This window comes from Diaphorina citri, unplaced genomic scaffold (genome assembly GCF_000475195.1).
Source record: "Diaphorina citri unplaced genomic scaffold, Diaci psyllid genome assembly version 1.1 scaffold2630, whole genome shotgun sequence".
Taxonomy (NCBI): Eukaryota; Metazoa; Arthropoda; class Insecta; order Hemiptera; family Psyllidae; genus Diaphorina; species Diaphorina citri.
The window spans coordinates 1-10,744 of NW_007380048.1; the positions used below are offsets into that span (position 1 = coordinate 1).

General features: G+C 38.8%; 1 protein-coding gene across 1 annotated transcript; it reads right to left on the reverse strand.

Annotated features, from left to right (window-relative positions):
• Positions 1-1,622: 1,622 nt before the first annotated feature.
• LOC113471580 lies at positions 1,623-6,567 on the reverse strand (the record flags this gene model as incomplete). Its single annotated transcript, XM_026830823.1, has 3 exons — positions 6,529-6,567; positions 3,928-4,014; positions 1,623-1,811 (listed from the first exon to the last, which is right to left on the reverse strand). Coding segments are annotated over exons 1-3 (315 nt in total), but the record flags the coding sequence as incomplete, so codon positions are not given.
• Between the last annotated feature and the right edge of the window lie 4,177 nt (positions 6,568-10,744).

Here is a 10,744-nt window from a genome sequence, read left to right on the forward strand (position 1 = left end):
AATCGATAGGTTATTTATTACAAGACTATTGATCTTCTATAGATAAGTCAATTAAAATGAGAATTTACGAATAAAAAAGCTATTGAAAATAATTATAAGAAGGTAGGTATGTACTATGTATTGCAGACCCAAGTAGGAAATGCAAAGTCTCAGGTCAAAGGAGTCAGTAGGTAAATACTGTGATTAATAGGGAGCTGATTACTTTAAAGAAGATATGATCACATGATATAACCTTTCAACGTTCTTGTTGTTGGTGTTGATCTCTATCTTTTTTTGCTTCTCGAGAAGACGATCATTTTCTTCTTCTTCTTCTTCTTCTTCTTCTCCTCCTTCTTCTTCTTCCTCTTCTTCTCCTCCTTCTTCTTTTTCTTCTTCTTCTTCTCCTTCTTCCTCTTCTTCTCCTCTTTTTTTTCTTCTCCTTCTTCTTCTTCTCCTTCTTCTTCTCCTCCTTCTTCCTCTTCTTCTTCTCCTCCTTCTTCTCCTCCTCCTTCTTCTTCTCCTCTTGGTGGTTTTGGTACTTTGGTAGGTAGGAAAACGAGTAACTCCAACTTCTAAAGATATCTACATATTTTCCGCCTCCTTCTTCTTTTTCTTCTTCTTCTTCTCCTTCTTCCTCTTCTTCTCCTTTTTTTTCTTCTCCTCCTTCTTCTTTTTCTTCTTCTTCTTCTCCTTCTTCCTCTTCTTCTCCTTTTTTTTCTTCTCCTTCTTCTTCTTCTCCTTCTTCTTCTCCTCCTTCTTCCTCTTCTTCTTCTTCTCCTCCTTCTTCTTCTTCTTTTCCTTCTTCTCCTTCTTCTTTTCCTTCTTCTTCTTCTCCTTCTCCTCCTCCTTCTCCTCCTCCTCCTTCTTCTTCTCCTCCTCCTTCTTCTTCTTCTTCTCCTCTTGGTGGTTTTGGTACTTTGGTAGGTAGGAAAACGAGTAACTCCAACTTCTAAAGATATCTACATATTTTCCGAAAAGGAAAAGGAAAAAAAGGTAGGTGTACATCCTATAGGTACATACATATATGTACTTTGTACCTATATCTATTTATCTACCGACAGAATGTGTTCAGAAAGGGGAAGTTAGGTGTAGAATGACCTTGATTTGAAGTAAACACCAAAGTTTACCTAACTACCTACCTACCTACCTACATACCTTAATTGTAAACAATTTTATAACTACATCATGTAGTCATGTACAATTTTATACTTAAAAAAAAAAAAAAAAAAAAAAAAAAATAAAAGATCTAGAAAATGAATAGGGAAAAAAGTAGGTACATATTTCAGCGAACTAAAAAAAAGCACCAAGTTAACTTGGATAGTAGCACGTCTCTTTTGTAAGCGCTAGATCGCGGGTTCGATTCCCGCCCGAGGCGAACTTTATCCTAAACAGACAAGGTTCGTTCTTGGAACGGCTGGCTTTCTCCTGTCCCCCTCTGTTCTCTTACAGTTGTTACAGTTCCCTATATCAAAACTCTTTTTAAAAAATCGTAGTGGTTAGCGCAATGGGGTACGGTTAGCCCGATGGAAACGGGCTCGCTAATCACGTTCGTTCTCCGAACGAATCGCTTCCTTCTATCCTGTTCTTTTCTCTTTGATTTCCTCAAGACCTTAGCAGTTACAGTTCCCTCTATCAAAAATCACAATAAAGTTGCCCTCACCTTTGCTGTACTGGTTGAAGTGTATCTTAGGAATGACTTGATCTGTGTGTAGATTACAGGGTGACACACTTGTAATGAGAACTAAAGTGATGTTGGTACACTTGGTGTATTCTTGCAGTCGAAGCAGAGAACACAAACTGAGCCGGTCCAACTTTTCACAGTTTTTTAAAACCTGGAAAAAGGGGGAAATTATTTAAATTAAGAAATGAGTTTTTTATCACTATATCAATACAGAGCAACCTGACCAAATAAGGTTAGAAACCAACCTCAATGGTCAGAAGTCTCGTTGTTAGCATGGTGGGCTTCAGATGTGGAGGTTGGTGGTTCAAGTCCAAGTGAAGTCATAAAATTTAGCAAAATATTTACGGCCCTGAGCCACATCCATTCATTCCTTGAAGATGCAATGTTGAAAAAATCAAGGATACTAAAGTTATTTACCTACATAATAGCACATTAACATTCATGGATGATAAGATTTGATAGATAAGTTTAAGTATTTTGTAAACTTACTATGATAATGTGCTGATCAGGATTTCTTCTGGCAATTTTTCTCAGGTCTAACACAAGAGTAGCGATATTATCACACCTCTCCAAATGAGTTTGGTCACTCCTTTTATATCCTGGAATGAAAATGAAATTTTTAGTAGGAAGGTGAATGGTTCACATGGAAACAAACATTTAGATAGGTACATGTATCTGTGTTCCTCCAGCCTCTGACTAGGTATGATGTACTAACATACCCTTGGATCTAAGGGTATGGGTCTAAAATCTCATAATGGTGTTTTGCCAGTAAGTTGGTCCATTTTTGGACATTTCTCATGCATCTGCACTTGCAGTACTTGCACAGAAGCCTTTGAACATGAAATTGTAGAGCTGTGAAATGGAAAAGAGAGGAGAAGAACAGAATAGAGGAAAGAGAGAGAGAGATTTTTTTTATTTTTATTCATTAATATTTCTCATTTATTTCACACATAATAAATTATAATTTTTGTCATATCCTAAGCTATTACCTAACTTCTTGGAGCCTCTCTCATTATAATTCTAATAATCAATGCTCTTAAACTTTCGGCCACTGAGGTGGGGACTAAAGATATTCTCTTGGCCTTAATTATAATTAGAGATTTGACTGTCAAATTCACTTTACTTTATTTTTTTAGGGGAACCAAACGTTGGCAAGAGCAGTCTAATGAATTTCCTCTGTCAGAAGCAAATCTCCATAGTAACCTCAATACCTGGTACTACTCGAGATGTAATAGAGAAACATTTAGACATAGGAGGATATCCTGTGATACTATTAGATACTGCAGGACTACGGACAACTACTTCGGATGTTATAGAAACTGAAGGTAATTTACTCGAGAGAAACAATCAGCAAAGGTAAGAAGATCACAATATTTGGCATAGTGTGCAATATTTGTCACATTTTGTTTGTCATGACTTTGCCACCAATTAATCTTCTTTGGCAAACATCAGAAATACCTATCAAAACCACCAAATTTGTCTAAATTGATTTGGGGATCAGACTCTTTGTACAAATATTGAAACAATCAGCAAAGGTAAGAAGATCACAATATTTGGCATAGTGTCAAATATGTATCACATTTTGTTTGTCATAAATTTGCCACCAAATGATCTTCTTTGGCAAACATCAGAAATACCTATCAAAACCACCAAATTTGTCTAAATTGATTTGGGGATCAGACTCTTTGTACAAATATTTATGTAATGTAGAAGAATAATATCCGTTTTAGGGTCCCCTGCCTGATTCCTGATTCCAAAAAAGTCGTTTTACCCCATTATCTGTACCTACGTATGTACTGTAACGTAATGGTTTATTTCAACTTACGTATAAGGGTAGTTTATTATAATGTAGCTGATTTTGTGTACTTACTTAGAGATGGCATAAATAGTTTCCTTATCCACACTACACTTATAGTTAGGTTTATCCAGGTTGCCGTCAGAGAGCACTGTTAACAGTTTCAGTTCTACCAGCGACGATATCTGGAATTAAAAAGTAAAATATCAGTTGATTTTTCCCCTCAGTAGTGTCCTATCCTGTGGTATGTCCCTCATCAGATGGGCGAGAAGAGACACAATACTTACTTCTCATTTAGGTGCTGAGTCAACACGAGAACACCAGAAGGCAGCCCGTCACAATATTTACAATAGATCAGTTGCGCTTACTTGGGTGATATTTCAAAGTCATAGAGCAGGAAAAATGAGGACCAACGGAATTTTTATTTTTCTTCTACAGGTAAGTTTACTTAAGTAGGTACTTGTAGACTTACTATGATAATGTGCTGATCAGGATTTCTTCTGGCAATTTTTCTCAGGTCAAGCACAAGAGTAACAAAATTATCACACCTCTCCAACTTCTAGATCCCGAGATAAATCGATTTAAAAAATACCGGTAAATCGTGAACTTTGACGTCACGGCATACGCTCCTAGCTGATTAATAGGGAGCTGATTACTTTAAAGAAGAGATGATCACATGATATAACCTTTCAACGTTCGTGCTGTTGGTGTTGATTTCTATCTTTTTTTGCTTCTCGAGAAGACGATCATTTTCTTCTTCTTCTTCTTCTTCTTCTTCTTCTTCTTCTTCTTCTTCTTCTTCTTCTCCTTCTTCTTCTTCCTCTTCTTCTCCTCCTTCTTTTATTCATTGGTCATTCATTGCGAAATCTTGAAAAAATCAGTGATCAAAAGAGAATTTTTGTAGAAAAGTTTTTTAAAAAAAAAAGATGGAACTCACTTTATTCAAGTGAAAGCTAATGAACCAGAATTCCTGCCCAGGGCGGATTTTATCCTGATGGTTTAATGTTCGTTCTCGGAACGGCTGGCTTTCTCCTATCCTGTCTTCCTTCTCTCTTCGATTTCGGGACGATGACCATAGCAGTTACAGTTCCCTCTGTCAAACCTCTTTCAAAAAAGCTCTTTTGAAAAAAATATAAAATAAAGAAAAATTAAAAAAATGTTTGATATTGTACCTGGTTTCTTGTTTATTCAATGAAATTAATTTGTCCCCCTCAAAAATGAGTGTGCCCTTTTCAAAATCACACATATTCATGGGTGGTTAAAACAAAACCACACAAAACCACCAGGTTCGCTGCAAAAGCACACATGTCCAAATTTAAAATTGGATTTTCTTCAATTTAAGTTATTCAATACAGAAAATAATTTCATTTTTAGGTATTTAGGGTTATTCTACATCTATTTGAAGTATTTTCACATTCCTACCTACCACAGGAATGCTTAAATCAGTTTTTGAGCTCTCCTGAAAAATTGTGCTCGAGTGACTTGTGAGGTTTTGAAAAGTACCTCCTCAAATATGGAACAGTTGATATTTGGTAGAGGGATATCCCAGTCATATAAATAGTTAAATACAGCAATACAGGCGAATACTCCCGATTTCCCTGGTTGTTAATTGCCAAAACCGATCCTTTTTACTTTCCTTATCCTATAGGAAGGAAAGTAATGTAATCGGGTCAAATTTTCGATGGTCAGTTTTTAGTGCCAAAACACGTTTTGAGGTCCCTAGAGCCTAAATCCAAAGTTTCAGCCATTGGTCCGTGTCTGTCTGTAAACAAAATATCTCGAGAACAGTAAGAGCTAGAGACTTGAAATTTGGTATGTAGATGTCAAATACAATATCTCGGGAATGGTACAAGCTAGAGACTTGAAATTTGGTATGTAGTTCACAAATGTGACAAAAGGATGCAAAACAAAACGTTTGGTTAAGATGGTTGCTGCGCTTGGCGGTATTATGACCGCTTTTGGACAGATTTCGACCGTTTTTTGGCGGTTTTCAGCTACACAGCGACAAAACGGTTAGAGATATTGTAAAAGAACACTCAAATAAGCATCATTCAATAGGATAAGGAAAGTCGTGTGATGTTCACACCAGATTTTTTTACTGTTTGTGTTTCTTTTCTCTCTAAGTATTTAAAACAAATAGTACCTAACTGTGTAAGCTGGAGCTTCGGATCAGTAGGTATAGGTTGGTTGATGGATCGAATCCCAGTCAAGTCATAAAACCCAACACAATAAATTGATAGAGGAACATTTCTGAAGAGCATTCATGCTTAACAAAATTAAAATTCTACTGGCCAGCCTAGTTAGTTTGGAGGGTAGCGTGTCTGCCTTGTAAGCGCTAGGTCGCGGGTTTAGTTCCCGTCCGGGGCGAACTTTATCCTGAACAGATAAGGTTCGTTCTCGGAACGGCTGGCTCTCTCCTAACCCTGTTCTCCTTCTTTCTTCGATTACGGGCCCATAAGACCTCAGTTCCTACTACACACGGGACGATTTTTGTCCGAACTGTGGGAACAGGCTCTTAGGTAATGGTTATCACAAAGCTCCGTGCATCCCTAGGTTGTGGGTGCCACAGAAGGGCGAAACACCATACCCTGAGCCGTGACTCCAGCATACCTTCCACACCATGCTGGAGAAGTCATAAAGATTTTTCCTCCTCATAAAAAAAAGTCTATTCAAAAAAACTTCTCATCGGAAATCGAACCCGGAACCTCCACCGCGACATCCACTAAGGAGCTATTGGGTGTGTAGCATATCAACTAGGAAGCAGATGTCAACTAACTCCGCCATGAGTGATTCCAAACCAGAAATAAAATTACAACATAGCAAAACAAACAGACATTACATCAATGAAGAGATCGTGTAGAAAAAACGCAACTTTTTTTTCTTTTCGCTTCATCTTTATGCAGATATAAAAAATCTAATGAACCAGCTTGGTAAATTAATGATTATGTTGATGATGTGATGTCGGGAATTAAAGTAAAACGCTTAATCTTTATGCAGATATAAAAAATCTAATGAAGCAGCTTGGTAAATTATTGATTATGTTGATGATGTCGGGAATTAAAGTAAAAAATACCGCTGAGAATGTAAAGCCGCGTCCACAAGAACTAGTCATCCGGATACCAACCACGGTCAGCGTGGCTTAACTAGGGAACTAGCGCCTTCAACGTGATTATTCGTGTAACCGAAGTCAAAAGCTTCCACACAACTTTCAACAAAACGATTCTCGCCCGGGGCGGATTTCATCGGTTCTCCTTACCAGATAAGGTTCGTTCCCGAAACGGCTGGCCATTTCCTATCCTTCCTTCTCCCCTCGCTTTGGGGGCAGAAAACGTTAGCAGTTACGGTTCCCTTTTGCCAGCCTAGTTAGCTTAGTTGGTAGTGCGTCTGCCTTGTAAGCGCTAGGCCTCTAGAATCTGCAATGGAACTAAAAATAATTTCAGACGACTAAATGGCCTGCAGCCCTACAGTGATCAAGAGTTGAAATTAAAATAATAAATTATTTTTATTCTTGCCTACATTGGAATCGGAATTAGCCAGCCTAGTTAGCTTAGTTGGTAGTGCGTCTGCCTTGTAAGCGCTAGACCGCGGGTTCGATTCCCGCCCGGGGCGGATTTTATCCTGATGGTATAATGTTCGTTCTCGAAACGGCTGGCTTTCTCCTATCCTGTCTTCCTTCTCTCTTCGATTTCGGGACGATAAGACCATAGCAGTTACAGTTCCCTCTGTCAAACCTCTTAAAAAAAGTGATAATAAGAATAATTTATGATTAGTCCATAGTTTTGTTTTCATGGCACAAGCTGCAGCTATTGACTAATAGAAAATAAAAATAGCTATCCGGGTAGGCCTGTCGTCTTAGACCAGCCACTCACTATCAGGTAGACCTGACAGATACATCTGATTAGGTCCGCCTGTCAGGTCTTCCTGGGAGTGTGTGTGCTCATCAGGTATACCTGACAGGCGGACCTAATCAGGTGTACCTGATAGTGAGTGGCTGGCCTTACTTCCTCAGTAAGTGGGTCACGTATTTCCTTTACTAAGTGGACCTTAGTAGGTACTATCTATTTTCCCTTGGATATTTCAAAGTGCACCCTCCCTACTCGAGGCTTCTCTCTAAAACACTTTGCAAGAGAAAATAAGCTGATCAAACGGGATATTACCTACTTTATTTCTTGTCCCTCTTTTCACACACTCTAAGGACCATTTCACATTGGGAGCGCTTGCACTCGTTTTTCGATTGTAAATATTTCAACGGGTTACTTTCTGGTGTTCTCGTGTTGAGCCAGCACCTAAATGGGAAGTATTGTGTCTCTTCTCGCCCATCTGATGAGAGGCATACTACGGGATGGGCATGCTACGACACAGGCCACAAGCGTCTAATGTAGCAGTTGTTCCATTGCTACGAAATAAAAACGGCGGTGGAATAAAAAAATAGGACTAAAAAGTCCCTTTGACATAGGTCAAAATTCACAATAACCTACCTACTTTGACTGGAATGGAACCTATGTGCTCCTGTTTACCAGGCGAGTGCCTTGACCATTACTCTACCGATGTAAGTAGATATATCAATGAGGCGAAGAAAATGGGTGAATTTACAATCAGATTTTTGGTAAATTATTTATAGCAATTTTTTGCAACCATACGTCCATACCATTAGGTACCTACCTACACAATCATCATAATTGATCGTAAAAATTAATCACCATAAATTCAAATAAATAATATACCTATTTTTCTTTGGAGGAAAAATAAAATAAAATTGCAGAAGTACGAAAATTATTTCAGTAGGTATTATGGTCTGCTGAAATTACACCATGGCATTGATCAAGTGATGACCAAATTTTGGGATTCATTTATGTATAGATAGGTATCTAGGTAATAGATTATTTATGTTTGTACCTATGTACCTACCTACAAGTACAAGTACATAGTAATGGTTATGTACCTATGTAGGAATTTGGAGGAGGTTCGTAATTTGGAATTTGGATTTCAATTGCAAATAAATCATGAACACAAATCTGCCTAGAAACAATATTGGGAACTTTGACTTCTTCAGTGTTCTCTTGTTTTACAATATGAGGGTTTTTTTTCCTGGTTTAAATTTAAGATCGAGCCTTATATTTTTCTTTTATATTTAAAATAAGTTGATACAGGTAACTGTAACAAAGGAGGTATCTTATCGTCCCGCAAGCGAAGTGAGAAGGAGGACAGGATAGGAGAAGGTCAGCCGTTACAAGAAATAATCTTATCTGCTGAGGATAAAATCGCCCCCGGGGGGGAATTGTAAGCTGTCACTTTAACTATAGTTTGTAAGCTGTCACTTTAACTATAGTTTGTAACTTTGTACCTATTCGACGTTTTTTTCAGATTTGAAGGTGTGGACTCGGTCATGATTCAAAGTGTTGACTCTAGTTAGCATAAAGCAGGGTTTCTCAAAGTGTGCACCGAAGGGCACCGCGAGATGATTTTGGGGCACCGCGAGACATTTCCAGGTTTTTTTTTTTTTTTTTATGTAAATTCATCAAAGTGTTGACTCTAGTTAGCATAAAGCAGGGTTTCTCTAAGTGTGCACCGAAGGGCACCGCGAGATGATTTTGGGGCACCGCGAGACATTTCCAGGTTTTTTTTTATGTAAATTCAAACTAAGTATTGAAAAAATAAAATATATGACATATGGGTTAGGCATTGTAGGGGCACCGCACAACTTTGAACGGTCATTTAGGGCACCGCGGCCCAAAAAGTTTGAGAACCCCTGGCATAAAGTAATCCAAGTAGTGACTTCCGAGTGGCTGGATTAAACCTTGAGGGGGTTATTTAACCCAGAAACAACGTGGTCACTATACGACACCATGTGACAGAGCCAGTGGCGGGGGTAGAAACTATTATGGGAGACCAGTGTTGGATGTCTGCCTGGGGGACGGTACACAGGGAGTAGAATGTGTGGTTGGGGGACTTTAAACAGGGAGTAGTCCAGCTTAGTCTGGCTGGGGGACATAAAACAGGGTAAATATCAGCCTGAATTTTCCTTACTCAAGAATTAGCAAAGGTTGAGGGCGAAGGGCATCCATTGGTAAAATTTGTAGCCAAAACCAAATGTCCGCCCAAGCAATCACTCCAGTTAGGACTCACGAAAGAAGAACAAGAGGAGAGACTCATTGAGAGACTCACGAAAGAAGAACGAGAGGAGTGCTGAAGAGCAGAGGCCACTGGGGGGGTCAGACTAAAGGTCCGAATATTTGAAGCCTGGCCTACAGTAAAGGAGAGAAATTTAGCTTGAGAAGGGGGAGGGGGGCCTCGGCCTAACAGATAGATATGATCTATGTTGGAATTTTAATATAGGTTGGTAGGTAAGTATAGCCAGGGCCGTATCCAGGATTTTGTCGAGGGTTGGGGGCCGGGCCCCTTCGACCCCCTCTAAATGCGGGCCTTACGGCCCTGATTACCCTGAGTCGGTAGATTAATTGGCATAATATGCCTGATGGGATGACATTTTTCATCCCTGGTCATAGAGGCTACTAACGTACGTTTCTACCTAGGTAGGTACCAATAACATATTTGCACTTCACAGTTTTAGACAGAATTATAGATGGGTTTGTAAGACAAAACGTCACACATATTTGAACTCTTTCATTAGAAAGGAAAATAAAAATTGAATTTTCGACCTTTTACAGTTATTTTTTCGGAGTTTTGACCTCAGATTTGAATTCTTCCCAACTTTTTACATAGGAATCGACCATTTATTTATAATTTTTACCCATTCGCAACTGTTCCATTATAATACGAATAAGTTTTTGTCGACTGTCGATGGTGCGGATTGAAAACGGGACTTGACAAGCAAGCGCGTCACTATTAGACAATATAGTTCCCAGTCTATTTATTATACCTACCTCACCTTTTCACTGGAATTACCAGCCTAGTTAGCTTGGTTGGTAGCGCGTCTGCCTCGCAAGCGCTAGGCTGCGGGTTCGATTCCCGCCCGGGGCGGATCTTATCCTAAACGGATAATGTTCAGAATGTGTGGTTGGGGGTTTCTCCTATCCTAAATATTAATTGATTAACTTAACATAAACACAGACAAAACTTTGTGAAATTGTGAAAAATAAAACACAAATTCACAAAACAGCAAAACACCAAAGAAATAATTTGCACTTTTTAAAAAGTGGCGGGAAAGTATTGTTTACTTTTTGTTCCCAAGGAAACGTCAAGGAGGTAAAACAGAAGAGGATAATCTCGATTTGCCCCAATGTGAAGCCGATTCAAGGATTTCAAGGGGGTTAAATGCAGAGGATAGA